Source organism: Onthophagus taurus, chromosome 7, assembly GCF_036711975.1.
Source record: "Onthophagus taurus isolate NC chromosome 7, IU_Otau_3.0, whole genome shotgun sequence".
Taxonomy (NCBI): domain Eukaryota; kingdom Metazoa; phylum Arthropoda; class Insecta; order Coleoptera; family Scarabaeidae; genus Onthophagus; species Onthophagus taurus.
Window position 1 is genome coordinate 20,592,223 of NC_091972.1, and position 21,152 is coordinate 20,613,374.

The 21,152-nt window shown below is 35.1% G+C and overlaps 1 protein-coding gene across 1 annotated transcript in view; it reads left to right on the forward strand.

The window, feature by feature from the left end:
• Window positions 1-20,650, forward strand: part of LOC111424637 (lost boys) — a 224,783-nt gene extending 204,133 nt beyond the window's left edge. The window contains exons 3-5 of the mRNA XM_023058247.2: window positions 13,810-14,572; window positions 14,628-15,033; window positions 19,605-20,650. Coding sequence (XP_022914015.1) covers window positions 13,810-14,572; window positions 14,628-15,033; window positions 19,605-20,586 — 2,151 coding nt within the window. The 3' untranslated portion in view covers window positions 20,587-20,650. The remainder of the gene's footprint in view (window positions 1-13,809; window positions 14,573-14,627; window positions 15,034-19,604) is intronic.
• The last annotated feature ends 502 nt before the right edge of the window (window positions 20,651-21,152 follow it).

Consider the following 21,152-nt stretch of genomic DNA (forward strand, 5'->3'; position numbering starts at 1 on the left):
CGAAACACCTTGATACGCATACATTCTTGTCGCAGGAAGCCTTTGACATCAGAAGGCTTCCTGAGACAATGGGGTATCTACTCGTATTTGGTGCAATGAGTATTTGTAGACGAGAAGAGTTCAGTAATTGAGTCTGAGGTAACGAGAATGCACATACCTACCTACCTACTGAAGAGATAAAAATAATATAAATAAGTTTTCCAGCAAAACTGTCAAGTTTGGTTCAACTAAAATTGAAATAACTGAATCTAATATGTGATTATGAAAAGATAATTGAAACATTTAGACAATAAATTTAATAGAAAAAGAAGTAGAGGTATGTTAATTAGCGTTGGTGTATTTCGCGCAAACTGTACTGACGAAGAGCACCGTTTCCCTTTGCCCTTCGTGCCGTGGCGTCGCTGCCAAAGATTTCGTTATCGCGAAGGCGGATGTACGCCCGCCGCTTGGTTCCTCTCCCCTTACGGCACCGTCTCCCGTCAGAGCCCGGTTTCGCGATATCCAAAGCAGGCGGTACCGGCAGGCAACCGACGCGGGTCGCGCCGTGAATAATGCCCTCGGGGTGGTCGGCGGCTCAAGAGAGAAACGAACCGACGGAAGAACGGACCAAGCGACCGACCGACGGTTTTGCCTCCGCGCGGCGCGTCGCTTTTCGCCCCTTCGACGCCCCTCGGCCCCCTCGTTCGTTCGTTTCTCTTCGGCCCCTCAGCTGGCGCCCGCGTCCGCTTCGATGCGGCGCGGCTGCCCTTCCTCCCATTGCCGTTGCCGGGGGATTTTGGGACCGACCGTAGAGCGCGAGAAAATTTATTAAGGCCTAGGCAGCGGGTGTTCCGAGGAGGGTGAACGGGGCGGGGGCGCTGCCGCGGGTTTTTGGGCTTCCCGTCCGTGCCGCCGGCATGGATGGATGGACGGGGACGCGTCCCTGCGTTTTGCCTCGCTTCGCCACGCCACGCCAGCCCTAATTTCGACGGCGCGGCGGATGTCGGACGAATTCCCCGGTATTGAACGCCCAAAAGACTATCCTACCGTGCCTATTATTTTCTAAACGAATGTTTGTTCATAGTTTAACTTTCAAAACTTACTGGGTCCATTCAGTTAAATGTAACAAAAACTGACATATTTTTGAAATAGAATATTAATGATTTTCACTATCAACACTCAATCTGACAATTTCTAGGACATTAATGCTTTTTCTGACTGCTTTTTCACATTCACGTGCCAATCATCATTATTACAAAATGTCACTCAAAAATCGTTCACAATGGAAAATCAAATAAATTCCATACAAAAACATTACGTTATTATTAAATAATAACAACACATTTCCAAATTTAAATATGTACTGTTGACATACCTATGCGAAGTTAGCCCCCAATTTTTCTAGCCCCCAATTAGATAGGATTTTACATGTATAGTATTTTGATTATAACAAGAGAACCAATCTCAACAAGTAAACAATGTCTCATTCGAAAGCTTAATCTTTGGCCAATACGAAAGTGGAAATCTTTTTCCAATTCCGCAAAAACCACCAAAATAATGCGAAGGTACACGAAAATAACACGATAATGACCTTATTTAAGTGGTGATAACTCATAAACGGTGTAGCCGATGATCAAAATGTATACGTCATTCGATTCGTCATAGTTTCTTCTATCGAAATCACAAAATGCCCGTTACAATTCTCTCCCGTTAACCTTGTACAACCCTCCAAATGACATCGTGTTCGGCTCGTTGTTTATGCACGTATGAACGCCCGAAAGTCTAGCCCCCAATATAAAAAAAATAATTTAAACTAAATCGACTATAATTAGAGAATAGTTTGGCGGATTTTAATGTTTTATATCTCAGTCGAAAGTTTATGTCTGGCTAAATGTCCGATTCGAAATATTTAAGGATTTTGATTAAAACACAAAAAACGAATTAATCAAACACATTAATTATCTCCTTAATTAATTGACCAATTTTAGTCATCAACATCTCGATCGAAAGTATGATCTACAATGAACGCGAAGGTGGAAATGCCCGATTTCAAAATTTACTAATTATTTGCGTACGGGTATTGAAATGACCCCGCGAATCTGCCGACTGGAAGTCTAGCCCTCAATAAGAAAAAATTAATTTTGATTACATTCAGAAGACATACATTAAAGAACGGTTTAACGGATTTTAATTTTTTATATCTCAAACGAAAGCTTGCGTCTAGCTGAATAACTATGTCGAAATGCGCGATTCGAAATATTTAAGGATTTTAAATAAAACACAAAAAAATAATTAATCAAATAAGTCAATTATCTCCTGTGTTATTTGACCAATTTTAGTCATCAACATCTCGATCGAAAGTATGATCTACAATGAATGCGAAGGTGGAAATGTCCGATTTAAAAATTTACTAATTACCTACGTACGGTTATTTAAATGACTCCAAGTACCTACCGACTGGAACTCTAGCCCCCAATGCGAAAAAATTAATTTTGATTAAATTCGCTTTAACTAAAGAATGGTTTGACCGATTTTAATGTTATATATCTCAAATGAAAAGCTTGCGTCTGGCTGGATGTAGAAGATATAAACATTAAATTAACAAGGCGTATACACGCATAACATTGTATTACATGAAGCTGTAAGTGCATTTTTCTCGAAACATCCTTTTTACATCTGGTTAACACGATTCCTAAAAAACTACTCATTCGATTCATTTGAGATTTGAACTGCACTTTCAAATAGCATCTTTCTATCGTATGACCTACAGAGAAACTGATACGATATACACATGATTTTTTTTTAGATAAACTTATCGATTTGAAGAACAAAATCGATTATCTTAATTTGACTAGGCGCCATTTTGCCAATAATATTTTTTTTTGCTTAGTTCTAGTTCAAACGATAATCACAAGTACATATATAGAAAAGAACATCATTTCATTTTTGAGTTTCAGGTTATTTCAGGGATAGATATTGTATCAACTTAGACAATCCACGCACCAACTTGGTTGAGGGACAATGTAAAGATTATTTTCTATAAACAATTCTTTTTAAATAAGTAACTATATCATGAAAACATATGCAAAAGATTAAATTGAAATACCACATAATTTGGTAGCAAAAAATTCCCAAAGAAATCATTTTATTTGATACAAAAAAAAGAGACTCCCCCATTAAAAAGTTTGAATTAGATTATACTAGTATTTTTTGGAGTGGTTTACACTCAATTTCAAATTATTTCATGTTTTGACAATGTTGATAATTAAAGCTTTATAATTTTTCAAGCACTAAATGCAAAAATTTATTGAATAGTACCGTTTTTCAAGCACAAATCCAGTGAGTAGCGTTCAAACGGTTTTTATCTGGAAAAATTACACCGTTCAAATCGCGAATGTTCCCGATATGTTTTGGTCAATTAATAAAATTGAAAACGACTCACCGAATAGATGTTGTTTCCCTTGGATTTTACTTCGAAGCTCAGCTGGAAAGAAAAGATAAATTAATTTACTGTGACAAAAAAAAAGAATTAATACGATACCTTCACATCCTTCAACATCCATAAAATAGCAATCCCATGATGTCCTATATCACATCACTAATATCACCTAACACTTAGCATAAATATAGCACGCATTTATCATTTAATTTAAGTAATAAGTTTTATTTTTCTAAACTACTTTATCACCCTTAAATGCCCGCATATCAACTAAAATGCGTTATTAGCGAATCAACTTCCAAACATCCCCTCCTTAATTTATTGTGGGAAGAAGGAATACTGGAGGTGAATAAACAAAAAATGTAAAGACGACGGGCCGAAGCGGTTTTACATCGTTTTTTGGTTTTAAAACTCAACCTTTCAATAAAAAAATTACTTGTTTTCTCGAAACATTTCAAATAAAACTTACGTCATTTTACTAAAATAAAACGCACTAATCGAACTTCAATGTTTAACACTTCCTGCAAAAGAAAGTCTATCCCCCAATATAACAAAGATAATTTAAACTAAATCGACTATAATTAGAGAACGATTTTAATGTTTTATATCTCAATCGAAAGTTTGGGGGCTAGACTTCCAGTCGGTCATTTCAATAGCCGTACGCAGGTAATTAGTAAATTTTGAAATCGGGCATTTCCACCTTCGCATTCATTGAAGATCATACATTCGATCGAGATGTTGATGACTAAAATTGGTCAATTAGTTAAGGAGATAATTGATGTGTTTGATTAATTCGTTTTTTTGTGTTTTAATCAAAATCCTTAAATATTTCGAATCGGGCATTTGGACAACCGCATTCAGCCAGACACATACTTTTAATTGAGATATAAAACATTAAAACCCGTCAAACCATTCTCTAATTATAGTCGATTTCGTTTAAATTAATTTTTTTATATTGGGGGCTAGACTTTCGACCTATGCGAAGTTAGCCCCCAATTAGATAGGATTTTACATGTATAGTATTTTGATTATAACAAGAGAACCAGTCAACCGATTTCGATAAACAATGCCTCATTCGAAAGCTTAATCTTTGGCCAATACGAAAGTGGAAATACCCGATTCGAAATCTCTTTCCAATTCCGCTAAAACGCGAATATAAATAATGCGAAGGTACACGAAAATAACACGATAATGACCTTTTTTAAGTGGTGATAACTCATAAACGATGTAACCGATGATCAAGATCTATACGTCATTCGATTCGTCATAGTTTCTTCTATCGAAATCACAAAATGTCCGATTTCAATTCTCTCCCGTTAACCTTGTACAACCCTCGGAATGACACCGTGTTCGGCTCATTGTTTATGCACGTATGAACGTCCGAAAGTGTAGAAAGTCCCCAATATAAAAAAATTATTTTAAACTAAATCGACTATAATTAGAGAACGGTTTGACGGATTTTAATGTTTTATATCTCAATCGAAAGTTTATGTCTGGCTGAATGCGGTTCTCGAAATGCCCGAAACGCAAAAAGCGAATTAATCAAACACATCAATTATCCCTTAATTAATTGATCAATTTTAGTCATTAACACCTCGATTGGAAGTATGATCCACAATGAATGCGAAGGCGGAAATGCCAGATCCCAAAATTTACTAATTACCTGCGTACAGTCATTCAAATGACCCCGCGAATCTGCCGACTGGAAGTCTAGCCCCCAATAAGAAAAACTTAATTTTGATTACATTCGCTATAACTAAAGAACGGTTTGACGGATATTAATGTTTTATATCTCAAATGAAAGCTTCAAGCGTCAAAATGCTCGATTATGTTATTATTACCTCCATATGCTTATTTGGATGTGTGCCTGATTGCTCGGCACCATAAATGTAGATAACTTCCACCCTTTCAGCAATAGAGTACACCATTTTTACGTGTATAAGTCAATGTAGGTGAAGTTCACTAAACGAAAACAACTAATGCGACAGTTTGTTAGACAAAACATCAACTTGCTTTTGGTTTCAGAAATATCTCATTCGGATCGTTTTCAAGAAATCACCCTGTATAAGAATAACCCTATCGAAGGGCAAGGAATACTTTTTTAGTGGAAAGATATGTTCAAGTGTATCAAACAAGGCTTATACTAAAAGGCTGATCATTGCGTGATTTTTGTTTTCCCCTCGGAAATTATCACTAAATGTGTTAAGTTTCTAATGGATGTCTCTATAAAGTCATATAACTTGCTAGTAAGTCACTAGCTTGACTCTCATGGTAGATATAGTAGTATAATCTGCCATGTAGCTTTATTAGTATTAAGTCCTCTACTAGCAGTATCTAGTCTTCTTCCAACGTTATCTAATGTTCTTCCTAGTGCATTTAGTGTGGTGTAAGCAGCACCTACTATTCTATTAGCAGTATCTATTGTTCTATCAGCAGTATTAGACTTCTGTTAGATCTAGATCTAGTTTTCTGCTAACAATAGGTAGTCTCCTGCCAACAGTAATACCTGCAGTAGCAGTTTTCTTCTATTACCAGTATCTATACTATTGTAATAACTTATGTTAAACTGGTAGGATCGGCATATAATAACTTATGTTATTATTAGGTTTTTGGGAAGATTGGGTAGTATAGATCACTTTGAATAACTGACGATTGTATTTACTGAAGGGCTTGACGTGTTTACAGTATCGTATCGTCTTCTCCTATTTCAATCATGACACTTTACTTGCACTAAATTTAATGCTAACGTAGCAACAGCTAACCTTCTAATATAATACTAACCGTATTTATTAATTATAAGATACTTAATAATAATAACATTTATACCTATTTAGTTATACGCTAACATAAGTATTTAGTCTTCTTCCAGCGTAATGTAGTGTTCTTCTAGGAGTATCTAGTATGTTCTTTTCTGCAAACAGCAAGTAGTCTTCTGAAAGCAGTGTACAGAGTCTATTAAAAGTATTTAGTCTTTCCTTATTAGTATATGTATAGTCCTTTCTTAGGAGTATTTACCATTCTTCCAACAAAGTCTTTTGCCAGCAGTAAATTGACTTCGATTACTAGCATGAGTATTTAGTACTTTACTATCAGTATCTAATTTTCTTCCCACGTTATCTAGCATTCTTGTAGGAGCATACAGGGTAATTCAAATTCGACCTCTACTATTGTGATCTCAGAAACCATAAGAGATACAGAGATTATCAAATGGGGGCAAAGTTGCGTATCTTAGAGTTCATCATTTAACAACGAAGTTTAAAAAATAAAATAAAGGAGTTATAGGCAAAAAACGAAAAAGTTATTGTTTTGTTTTTCGGCCATATTTTAAAAACTAAAACGGCTAGATCCAAAAACTTTGTTGAAAAACGATGAGCTCTAAGATACGCAACTTTGCCCCCATTTAACCATTTCTGTATCTGTTATAGTTATTACTACTCTTATAGTTATCTTACAGTATTGGACTTCTACCAGGAGTTTACACTTTTCTGAAAACAGCATGTAGTCTTCTGAAAGCAGTGTACCAAGTCTATTAAAAGTAATTAGTCTTCCGTTAGTAGTATATAGTCCTTTGGTAGGAGTATTTACCATTCTTCCAACAGAGTCTTCTGCCAGCAGTAGATTGATGTCGATTACCGTAATCTATACTAACTTCAGTATTTAGTACTCTGCTATCAGTGTTTAGTCTTCTTCTTGCGTTATCTAGTGTTCTTGTGGGAGTATCTAGGCTGCTGTAAATAGTGCTGCTACTCTTCTATCAGCAGTATCTATTCGTCAACCAGCAGTATGTACTTTTTTGCAAACAACAGGTAGTCTTCTGAAAGCAGTATACATAGTCTATTACAGTAGTTTATAGTCTATTGCAAGGAGTATGGATGAACCGAAACAAGGAATAATATACAGGGTGTTCTATTAAAGAAAACATAACTTTTCTTTCAGGAGATAACCGACCGTTTTCATACATATCAGCGTCCTTGTATTATTTTGCCTATAGTTCTCATTTCATAACGATAAATTAATAATTAATTAACACAGAAATTGTTTCTTTATTGATTCAAAGAGCTAAAAAGTTTTTTGTAAACAGTTGTGGTGCAATATTCCTAGTAATACATATGAACCTAAATTTCCACGAATTTCATAATATTGGTTATTGATTATAACTAAAATGTAATAAATACTAATTAATACTTTTTAAAATGACTCTTCAAATAGAGCTTGTATTAAATGAGACTCGGTTCTATTCCAAATAATCAAACAATTGGTGTTCACAATAATAATTATTTCTATTTCATTGTGATACACTTCGTACTCGATAAAATCATTGATGAAATAATGAAGTAAAAGAAAAACAAGAACAACTTTGTAACAAGATTCTGACGTACAGAAACTGCACTTTACAGTATTCGGATTACCTGCACCCGATTTACATTCCGTTTTAACCACCTGTTGTTGTAGCTCACCGCGTGAAACAGCAGTTTATTCGGCGCAATAGAACCAAATAAAACAATTCTGCCGTACGCGTAATACGAAAGTAGGGAAGGGATTTCCGGGCGTGGGGAATATAGCCGCCAAGGGGAGCGAAACTAGAAACCCCCCGTAATCGTTGTGGGTGGTTGAACGAACCAACTACAACTAACTAAATCTGTAATAGAAAATGTATTGACGTAGATATTTATATTATAAGATTATCTTATCCAATTTTATGGCCACTTGTTGCTTTATGATGAAAATTAATTTTAAATGGGACATTTTAAAGTGAAAATGACTTAAAGGTAATTCTTGGCACTATAAATAACTCATAAAAAGGAATGAATGAAATTATAACTCCATTTAAAACTGAGATATAACTTCATTCATGGTTACACATATAGTAAATCTATCTCTCTTTATCTCTTTTTCTCTGGATCTTGTTTTGCACGAGAGTAGGAATTTAATTGCATGGCTATTCGTGGAGTTATTTTATAGCGAGTTGAGTAGTTTAATTAAGTCACTCACTCACTAACTCGCTCACCTCTTTGTTTAACAGTTTGCAAATGAGCAAATGTAATTGCGACCTATTATCGTCTATCTTTTGAGTGAATTTCTAATTGCTGCTGTGTTTGTACTAAGTAACACATCTTTTTTTTGAAACTCGTAAACCAGATTAACTAGAGTACATAAAAATTATTATTGAACATAACCCGTAATTTATAAACAACTTTTTAAATGTTTAACTAGCCCACATCCTTCACATGTAAATGAAACAGATGTTCTACCCCGCATCTTCAATAATCTTTAACATAATCTTTTTCTGAGTATCATTAAAATTACACTGTAGGTATTTTACATACTATAATGTTCGAACTAGGGTAATTTTAATGAGTATGCTTTTAAGGAATTATTTTTAATTAATTATAAGGTATGTAATGATAATATGGACATAATTATTATTAAAAAATCAATACATCGCTTATGGAGAGAGTTATTTAAGTTATTTAAACCGTTTTTTAAACTTTTCCTTATTGAGATGATCGTTTTAAATCTTTTTTAAAATGTACACAATGTGTTGTCCTCTTTGATTGAATGCTAGATTTAATAGTAGTGAGCTATTCTTTCATAGATGGCGCAGCAGATTTTAAATAGAGAATCGATACATCGTTACTTTCAAATATGATAAAAAATTAATTATTATTATTTTTAGTGCTGCAAATTAATACTACTTATTTTTTATTGATGTTTACATTATATACAGAGTGTTATGTAAACCTGTTGCTAAACTGCAGGATATCACTATTTGGGATTAGATATAAATTTTCATTAAAGATAGAAACAAAATACAGAATTTCAAATAAGTGCTATTATATACAGGATGTTTCAGAATTGCACGGCACTATTTTAGGGATGTATTCTTCAGCGCAAAATAAACAAAAAGTTCATATAAATATATGTTTCAAATTAATTTATTCAAGAGATGTTGAAAATGAAAAAGTTTAATTTGTTCCCTGCCGAATGTCTTCCAGGAGCTCATACAAGTTATTTTGCAAAAAATTCAAGTAAGATATTCCGGAAAGCCCGAGTGGCAAAAAGAAAGGGCCGATGAGATTGTCACCAAGAAGACCTCACCAGACATTTAAGAAAAAAGTATGTTGGTTATGAGTAGAAGCAGTCATATAAGGTTTTCTTCGTGCCAAGTATGGGTGTTTCGAAAATTAATAATCCCTTGTCTGGTAAAACAAGATTCGTCAGTAACTAGGAGGCAGCTCAGGAAGTTAGGACTTCATGTACATTGTCGAATTAACCACTGGCAGAAATTTCTGCCCTTGTTATAATTTTCTGGTAATAAATCTTGCACATGTGTAACGTGATATGAATACAACTGTTGCCCACGCAATTTTCGCCATACGGTTGTATTCAAAACATCGAAGCGAAGTGACAATCTTCTGGTACTAGCACTAGGAGATAATTGAACAGCATCGAGTATCAATTCTTCAGCGTTAGCAGTTCGTCGAAACCTTTATCGACCAGCTTATTCGTGTAGGTTTTAGCGTGCCAGTTCCCTAAAACGCTTCAAACGTTTTACTTTTTTCAGATATTATACTTCAACATTAAATATCTCGGTAAATTAGTTTGGAACATATGTTTATATGAACTGTTTTGTTTATTTTCTCCTAAAGAATTCATCCCTAAATAGTGCTGTGCAATTGTGAAACACCCTGTACATTTATATATATTTTATGTAATCATAGTATCTAGTATTTCATTGATAGTACTAATCTTCTGTAAGCAGAATCTAGTATTTTGCGACACTGCCAAGCCAAAATGGCACAAACGCCGAATGGTCACTCCAAAACTAGTCGACTGGAACTAGTACCAACTCTTCTATTAACAGTATATTCTTCCAATAGCAGTATTGGACCTCTAGCAGCAGTATATAGTATTCTGTAAACAATATCTATTGTTTAAATCTTCTAAAAGCAGTATATACAGTCTATTAAAACGTTCACTGCCAGAATGTTTTTAACGTATTTTGAGTTCGGAACCGAGGACATATTTCCTGTGTGGACAAAATTGATGCGCAAAGGTAGATACATGCAACTTATGAAGACCCACAACAAAAGTTTTCAAATACAGTAGAGCCTCGTTAATCCGAACTAATTGGGACCGAAGGTGGTTCGGATTTTCAAATTTTGCTGCTAAATAGTTGAAAACACAAGTATTGGATACAAAAGAATTTACAAAAAAATGACTTTTACAAAAGAAATTTAATTTTTGCTTTTTGGGCGTTCGGATTACTGCGGTTCAGATTATCTAGGCTCTACTGTATTTATCATCCATCTAAAGATATTTGTCAGCGCTGTGTGAAATATTAAATAATGTTTTACACCATTGCGATCAACTCCCGGCATACGCGAAATTAGTTATTAGTTGTATAGTAAGGATCTGTTGGTTTTGTTTCGATGTTGGGGGTACAAAAACATGTCACGACATCGAAAATGGGACACAGACTGATTTTCTAAGTATTTTTGCTCTTATTTACTATTTATTTGCTGTTGAATTTGTACGCAAGAATCTAACGCTACGCAGCACATCTACTAGGCCGTCTTCATCAGTCTACATGATCAAATTATTAGATGCTGAATATCTGGTGTGTAAGATGCGAAAAACGTGAATAAAAGTGATTAAAAATATTTTTTCGGCTACATAGACTCGGCCATATATTGACCGAGACGGCAGTAATCGTGATAAAAGTATCTAGTAGTATCTACTCTTCTATTAGCAGTATATATTTTTTTACCAGCAATATTGAACTTCTGTCAGCGGTATTAGACTTTTGCTAGAAGAATCTAGTTTTATACAAACAATAAGTAGTCTTCCAGGAGAAGTATATAGAGTCTATTAACAGTATTTAATCCTTTGCCAGGAGTATTTAACATTCTTCCAATAAAGACTTCTTCCAGCGTACTAGACTTCTACCTATAGTACAGTCAAATTTGTTGAAAGTTACATCTAGTTTTTTGCAAGCAGAATTCTATTACTGTTATTTATGCTAGCATTATCAGTATTTAGTCCTCTGCCAGTGGGTATCTAGTCTTCTTCCAACGTTTTCTTCTAGGAGTAACTCGTCTGCTTGTAGTTTCTCTACTTCTACCAGGAGTATTACACTTCTACCAGCAGTATTAGACTTTTGCCAACAGTATTGGACTTCTGTCAACAGTATTGGACCTCTGCTAGCACTTTCCTTTAAACAGCAGATAATTTTCTGCAAGCAGTATATAGAGTTCTATTAACAGTATCAGCAGAGTCTTCTGCCAACAGTACTACATTAATACCTATCTAGTCTTCCGGTAGCAATGACTAGTTGTTTACCAGGGATATTTACACTTCTTCCACTAATATCTGGTTTTCTGCCAGCAGTACTATTCTTCTATCTACAGTATCAGTCTTCGTCCAGTAGTATTTAGTCTTCTGTAAGAAATATACAGGTGTCTCATATCTTCCGCATCAGAGCATTAGGATACAGGTTGAAGGATACATTATCCTGAAGCGGTTTTTCTAATAAAAATGTTTCGAAACGTTTATAATAACCACACGGGAACTGTTTAAAGTCGTCCAATAGCGATTTACGGAAAAAGAAATAAACACGTGCGAAACGAGTCTAGAACGGCGCGGTGGACCGACTGTAGGTGCTGTATTGCTTCAGAATAATTTATCCTTCAATCGTATAATGCTCGGATGCGGAAGATATGGCACACCTATATACACTTCTATTACCAGTGTGCCGTTTAATTTTTGTAATATCTAGTCTTGTTCCAGCAGTATCTAGTGGTTTTTATTCTACTAAAAGTACTATCTAAGGTTCCGTCAACAGTATCTAATCTTCTGGACATAGCAGGTAGTCATCTGTGACAGTATATTGTCTTCCATTAGCAGTATCCAATCTTCTACCAGCAGTATTAGGCTTGGGAACTGGGCAGATACAGGTAGCAGAGTATCTATGTCTTTACAGACAATAGGTAGTCTTATCTACATAGTATATAGAGTCTATTAGCAGTATCATGTCTTTTGGTAGCTCTACGATTTTTCTACCTACTAGTGCCAATCTTCTTAGAGTAACATTTCTTCTGCAACACACATATAGACTTCTATTACCAGTGTCTAGCTAGTTTTTGTAATATCTAGTCCTTTGCTAGCAGTATCTAGTCTTGTTCCAACAGCATCTAGTCTTCTTTCAAGAGTATCTATCCTGCAGAAGCAGAATCTATTCCTCTGTCAGCAGTATGTAATCTTCTGGCAGCAGTAAGTCATGTATTGCAGCATCTAGTCTTTCATTAGCAGTGTCTTGTCTTTTGTCAGCATAATTTACCCTTATTCCAGCAACATCTAGTGTTCTAGTATTCTAGCTACGAAGGCTTTCACGGCGGGAGTTAATTGAACTAAAATTAGAACTAACACTAGAAACTTTCGAGTTTGGCCGTGCGTCTTTTAAGAAAAGGTTTGACGTTTCGGATGCCATGTTAAAACCTTTTTCAGAAACTGGTTCGAAGTGAGTTTCAGACTGAGTTTGAGACTTCGAACTACTGCCAGCAGTTTTCTTTTTCTGACTTCAGTACCTGTCTTCTGTGAGTAGCATCTAGTATTTTACAAGCAATATACCTATAGACTTCTATTCCCAGTGTCGTCTAGTCTAGTTTTAGCAGTATATAGTCCTCTGCTCGCAGTGTCTAATCTATCAGTAGTGTGTAGTCTTCTGCAAGTAATTTGAAGTTCTGCAACAAGCAAATCTACTTACCGCGGTATCTACAAGTTCAAGCAGTATCTATTATCCGTGCCAAAAGTCAAAAGGCGCCGTAGTTTAGAGATCGATATCCCCGCAACCGCTCTATGAAACAAATTGTGGTAAAGTGTGTTGCAATCACTGAACATTTCTATGTAACATGTATGAATTTGAAAATGTTCGGCTAAAACTATCTGACGAACAAATTTCAACTTTGAACAAGTGGTAGCCTGAAGTGTTCTTAATGAGGGACATATTTTATTTTTTCGATATTCCATGTAGATTCGCGGTAATGCGGTTTTTTAGAACGATTGACCGAATTATAAATTAAAGAGAAACAGAAATAAGCCATGTGGAGAGAGGAGGATTTTGTTCAATCTTGCTAGTGCATGTTCCAGACTGGACGTCGCGCCTTTATTTCTTTATGCAGGTAAAATGAAGGTGCGACTTTCTGTGTTGAATACACACCATTCTTTGAGCCATGTGTCTTTATCCGTGCAAGTATCGATTGATGAAGATATTTTGTGAGTGTTTCTTGTAAACAGTTGCAAAAAGGTTTATCCTTTTCGTTAATTAATTTAATTTTTTTATTTATTGAATCTTAGCTTTATTAATACAATTTATTTTCGTTTTTTTCTAGCCACCTCGACTATTCTCTCCACACACAGTTTTCCTTCGAAAATCAGGATCATCTTTCGACATAGCAACTGCTTTATGCTCCCTACTTATTGGTTTAAATTACGATGCATACGTAGTTTCCGGTTATGCAAAACGCGATGTAACCTTAAAAATAACGATGAGGGTCGATTCACCATACCCTGAGATTGTGGAAAAAGTGGAAGAAGTCGTAGAGGAAGTAACTGACACTAAGTATGTTTTGAAACCGCCTCGTGATCTTCGAAGTAAATTTCTTTTGATGATGGAACAACGGGAAATTGATAAAGCAAACGAAGAGAAACGATTGATTGAAGAAGAAAAACAAAGACAAATTGAAGAGCAGGAACAACCACCGTACGATGAGCTCCACGGATTTAGGGTTCACGCTTGGGTTTTGATCCAACCTGGAAAAAGAGAAATCGAAGAACCGTTTTTTATTGAACCGAGCACTGGTATACGCCACGAGACTAATTCGCCTCTTTATTGCGGAATCGAAAGCGTTTGGAACAACGAAAACTATTGGATCAACATGCAGGATTGCTCCACAGGAACGGAAGAAATGAGTTTTGATCTCACAATTGTCAAAAATTGGGAGCATTTACTCGTTGCTGAACCTCACTACACAAGAGTATCTCAATTTAGTGCTGATATGGAGGACGAAGAAGTTCAAATACAAACTTTGTATCAAGAGAAACATCTTGATATGCCAGCACCTTGGGGTAGCAAAATTAATATACCCCATGAAGGTTACAAAAAAGAATTTCTTAGTATTCTCTTTAACTTATTTTATTCCTATTTTAGTTATACAAACAAGATATCCAGGTGGAAAGAGAACAATGTGGTATAAACGAGTCATCGTCGATGAATTTGCTCCTTACATTATGTTTGATGGCACGGTACAAAGAGTTTCAAGATATCACGACTTAGAATGTTCTCCAAGTCAATTGTATGTGATGGAAGAAAGATTTTATAACAGACACGATAAAATGTTGAGAAGACTTAATTATCCCAGCACAGCAGGAAGAGATGTTTATTTTTTGAAGGGACGCGAAGATGCAATCAAAAGACATATTTATAATAATATTGATAATAAGTTAGAATCACCACGGGTTATTGAATATTATAGTGAAAACCGTTTTGATTCTATGTCCAAAATCGAACTGGATCCTTTGTTTATGATCGAACATTACGAAGGGAGAGAGGATAAGTAATTAATATAATATTTCTTTTAATACATTATGGCTATAAATGAAGTATACATTTTAAATGTTGCATAAAAATTTGCTTAATTATTTATTTTTATATCTCTGCTGGTTTCAATACTCTAGTACTGCTGGAAGATGACTAAATAGTGCTAAAGGAAGACTCGATATGGCTTGCAGAAAACTAGATAATACTGGCGAAAGTATATTATGGCTGAAAATATCTAGAACTGCTGGAAGAAAACTAGATACTGCTAATAGAAGATTAGATACGGTTTGCAGAAAACTAGATAATACTGGCAAATGTATATTATGGCTGATAGATGTGTAGTACTGCTGAAAAAAGACAGTATCTGCTGTTAAAAAAACTAGATAGTGCTAATAGAAGACTAGATACTTCTTGTAGAAACTACATATTCCTTTCAATAGACTAGATACTGCTAACAGAAAGTTAGTATTAGTGGCGGAAGACTAGAAACAAAGCTGACATGACACAAAACACTGCTGACAGAAAAATAATACTGCCAATGGACAAATATACGACTAATAAAAGTTTATACACTGATCGCAGAAGACTATTTATTGCTTGCAGAACACTAGTTACTGTTAATAGAATCTTGAAAATGGTTATAGCTAACATCGTTATAGTTAAATATGAATAATAAAAGAAAAAACGAGTAATTATATTTCTTTACTGAATTTCAGTGGAACATGTTTTGAAATCTAGGAGATTTCTTCTCCAGGCATGATGTCACTAACAGAGGCATATGGTTCTTAAAATAATAGAAAAATTCATAATATTTGAAAAAACGATTATACGGCAGCAGAAACCGAAAAACTTTTAAAGAATCAGCGAAAAATTTCCAAAGCACGTGTTATATTATTTGTGGAGCACTCACACAAACCATAAAAAACTAGTTGTATAAAATCGAAAAACTTTCCGGCAAAAGAGTAATGAGCAATGGAAAGACAAAATCGAAAATTAGCAACAATTAGAAAGTTACGTTAAAATCAAAATAAAATTGTAATTTTTCTATTATATACTATATGCTTGAAGAAGAAATCTCCTAGATTTCGAAACATGTTGTATTGAAATATTTTTATTGTTACTAGAAGGCTAGATACTACTTTTAGAAACTACATACTCCTTTCAAAAGACGAGATACTGCTGGCAGAACACTAAATACTGCTGATAGAAAAATAACACTCCCAATGGACTTAGATGATACTGATAAACATTTATATACTGCTTGCAGAAGGCTATTATTGCTTGCAGAAGTCTAGTAACTACTAATAGCAAGCTACCTACTGTGAACTTACCTTTTACAAAAAACTAGATATTGTTAGCAAAAAATTAGTATTGCTGCCAGAAAACTAGATACTGATAGGACAAGACTAGACACTGTTGAAAAGGACTGAAAAAAAAAACACATTGTGCCAGACGACTAAATACTCCTTGCAAAAGATTTTCTGCTGCTTGATGATTGACAGATAACTAATAGATGACTGGGATTGCTTGCCGGATATCCAAAAACTGCAGGAAGAGTAAATACTCGTTATTATAAGCATTTACTCGTTGCTGAACCTCAGTACACAAGAGTATCTCAATTTACTGCGGATATGGAGGACGAAGAAGTTCAAATACGAACTTTGTATCAAGATAGTATAGTTTTGTAGATACTGTTGGCTGAATGACTGGATGCTGCCAGAAGACTAGATATTACTTGCAGAAGATTTTCTGCTGCTTGATGCTGTTAGTCATAACTAATAGATGACTGGCACTACTGGCAGAAATCTAAAAATTGCAAGAAGAGTAAATATTCATACCAATACTTTTCTTAATGAAATATTATAATAATCTAGTAAATTAACACTAATGAGTTATTTGTTTCTAACTTAATCTACTACGGTTACATAACCAAGAACTTATCCTACGATAGTCGCTTTGCTTTGGTTCAGCCATTCTTATATCCAAAATTGCCTTGATCGCTACCACATTTATTCAAATGGTTTCACAGTAAACCATCGTTACCCAAGAGCTGGAGCGCTTCAATGTTGATATGTTGATGTAACCTCTGTTCGCGTGTCCTGACATATTCTTTGATAACGTTATCAGCAGTTTCCAGTATTAGGTCCCAGATTGTTGTATTTAGAACATACTATTGGGCGTTACCAATTCATTTGAGTACTTTATTCTGACACCTTTACGATATTTTGGTTGTTTTGACTGGTACAACTCTGCAGTTGAAACCCATAAGTTCACACTGATTTGAGAATTTGTTGTATACTGTCAAAACTGAATATCTGCTCAATAGCCAGTACATTTTGTTGTACTTAAATCTGATTTTTTCAAACTTTTTCTTAACAGATAACATATGGGAAGTATGCTAATATGGTAATTCCTAATGGAAGTTTTCCTCCCTACCCTGAGATTGTGGCAAAAGTGGAAGAAGTCTTATAGGAAGTAACTGATTCTTCAACGTAAATTTCTTTTGATGATGGAACAACGGGAAATTGATAAAGCAAACGAAGAGAAACGATTGATTGAATCTGACATCTTTACGATATTTTGGTTGCTTTGACTGGTACAACTCTACAGTTGAAACCTATACGTTCACACTGATTTGAGAATTTATTGTATACTGTCAAAACTGAATATCTGCTCAATAGCCAGTATATTTTGTTGTACTTAAATCTGATTTTTTCCATTTTTTTTTAACAGATAACATATGGGAAATATGCTAATGTGGTAATTCCTAATGGAAGTTTTCCTCCATACCCTGAGATTGTGGAAAAAGTGGAAGAAGTCTTAGAGGAAGTAACTGATACTACTATACTAAGTATGTTTTAAAACCGCCACGTGTTCTTCGAAGTAAATTTCTTTTGATGATGAAACAACGGGAAATTAATAAAGCAAACGAAGAGAAACTATTGATTGAAGAAGAGAAACAAAGGCAAATTGAAGAGCAGGAAAACCACCGTACGATGAGCTACACGGATTTAGGATTAACGCTTGAGTTTTGATACGGCTTGGAAAAAGAGAAATCGAAGAACCGTTTTTTATTGAACCGCGCACTGGTATACGACACGAGACTAATTCACCTCTTTATTGCGGAATCGAAAACGAGTTATGATCTCACAATTGTCAAAAATTGGCAGCATTTACTCGTTGCTGAACCTCAGTACACAAGAGTATCTCAATTTAGTGCTGATATGGAGGACGAAGAAGTTCAAATACAAACTTTGTATTAAGATAGTATAGTTTTGTAGATACTGTTGGCTGAATGACTGGATGCTGCCAGAAGACTAAATATTACGTGCAGAAGACTTTCTGCTGCTAGTCATAATTAATACATGACTAGCACTGCTGGCAGAAATCTAAAAACTGTAGGAAGAGTAAATACTCATGTCAATACTTGTTTTAATGAAATATTACAATAATCTAGTAAATTAACACTAATTTTTAACTTAATCTACTAGGGTTACATAAAAAAGAACTTAACCTATGATAGTCGCTTTGCTTTGGTTTAGCCATTCTTATTTTCAAAACAGCCTTGAACACTACCACATTCATTCAAATGGTTTCACACTAAATCATCGTTACCCAAGAGCTGGAGAGCTTCGATGTTGATATGTTGATGTAACCTCTATTTGTGTGTCCTGACATATTCTTTGATAACGTTGTCAACAGTTTCCAGTATTAGGTTCCAGATTGTTATATTTAGAATGTACTATGGGGCGTTACTACTTCCTTTGAGTACTTTATTCTGACACCTTTACGATATTCTGGTTGTTTTGACTGGTACAACTCCAGAGTTTCAAAGTAAATCTGATTTTTTCAAATATTTTCTTGACAGATAAGATATCCTAATGGAAGTTTTCTGCACTGCTCTCAGCATCGATACACACACAAAATCATACAGATCGCAAAGGTGATTCACTTTTCTTTACTCACTTTTGGCACCCAAATACTTCTCCATCTCGGTATCTTGTAAACAGCACGGCGGTTAGATTAAAATTGGACCATCCTGAAGAACAAAATCCACTTGCTGGACGTCTCATTGACAAATCAGTTGATAATAACAAGTTTCATGTATATAAATGTTTAGAACGTGTTCATTATGCCGAGAGTGGGTCATCTTGGATGTGGTAAAAATGTTTCATTTCGTTTGATTAAGTGGATTTCGCATATTAACAGGTCAAGATGTTGCAACACACAGGAGGCAAGCAACATTTTATGACTTCAACTGACATTGAATAGGAGACGTTATATTTGATATCTTGGCACTCAATCATCATCGCTGGTAATCTTGGTGGAACTCAGGGCGGACAATCTTTGACTTCTCTTGATTAAGTCGAGTTTATACTGCAACGTGTAGGCGGCAAGCAACCTTGGCATAACGTAAGGCAGGGAATCTAGAGTAACCTTAGTTAGTCGTCGATACTTCAGAAAAACATTTATTTTAAAAGAAAGATACTGAAAGCACACACCTTAAAAAATTATTTTACATAAATGTATACTTCATTTGCTAAAACTATTATTCTTTCTCATTTTACGAATTTCATTTCATTTTAGACTCACTTATCGTCATGTAGTATACGCTAAAAGAGGACAACCACCAGTTGGATTTATAGAAGGCCCAAGAAGAATCATAACATTCATAACTGAAAAATTTGATAGAGATTCCACAAAAGAGGCATCTGATGATATCGCGTGCAGAGAATTTGATATATTAGCAAAAGAAATTCGATTAAAATATCATTATGGCGAAGGTAAAGTGACAGCTTCGACAAGAATATTTATAAAACCTCCCATGGCTGAAATGGCGGATCGATTAACGTTTGATCCGGCGTTAACAAGTGGTTATCAAGCGGAAATTGGAGCCCCACCCCCGCGACAACTTACCCTATTCAAATTATTACAACAGCAAATAAACGCTGAAACAGAGGCGTTGAGACAAGTTCGAGAAACTGAAGATTTAATCTCGGAATGGTTGAAACTTCGCGCATATGAAAGAGCCGTGCCGAAATTGGATGTTTCATTATTTAACAGGGAGCAAAACGTTGAGTATAGAAAGGGAATGTTAGAAAGAGAGTTGAAGAAAAAAGAAAGCCGCGAGAAAGAGGTTGAGGAAGAAATCGATTTCTTGGGAATGTATTTGGTTAAAGCTCACGCTCCTAAAGGAAAAATTTTAAATAGAAACAAAGCGTTCCAAATCGAACAACAATGCTTGAATGATTTCAAAAAATTAATGGTTGATAGAGCTATGGATATTCAACATCAATTTGAAAGAACATCTAATACACTGCAACAAAAACAGCAATGGTACAGTGATAATTTAGACAATGTGAGCTTATTAGAAGAAGAAACTTACTTTAAAGAAATGAATGATCTTAGATTTTGGCAACACACCTTACAAATTCGCCTCGTACGTTTACGCGATTTATCCGGACAACGATACGAAGCTGTAGTTAATTATTTACATCAACACAAAGCTCTTTACGCTTTATATCATCAATCTGAACATCACCATCACCACCATCATCATCATCATTAATATTCCTTATTTTATTAATTAATGTAGACCAAATTTTCAATAAAATGTAACTTTATTTATAAATACAAAAGAGTTCTTGATAACTAAACGATCACTATATGTCGTATATTATAATTAAGTCGAGATCACGTGCTACTAAACTACACAGTCTTTAAGAATTTATTTTAGAATTAAGCCGAGAATAAGGCGCTACATCGAACCCAAATCAATGTAAACTACACAATTTTAAAGAATGTATGTCATAATTAAGACGGGGTCGCTTGTGGGCGAGGCGCTACATCCATATATCGATATAAGATTGCACGGTTCTTAATCATTTATTTTGTAATTAAGCCGAGGTCGCTTGCGGCCGAGGCGCTACATCGAACCAAAATCAATGTAAGCTACACAATCTTTAAGAATTTATTTTAGAATTAAGCCGAGGTCACTTGCGGCCGAGGCGCTACATCGAATCCAAATCAATGAAAATACACAGTTTTAAAGAATGTACGTTTTAATTAAGCCGACGTCGCTTGCGGTTGGGACCTTATATCGATCCGAAGCCGAGGTGGCTCGCGAACGAGGTG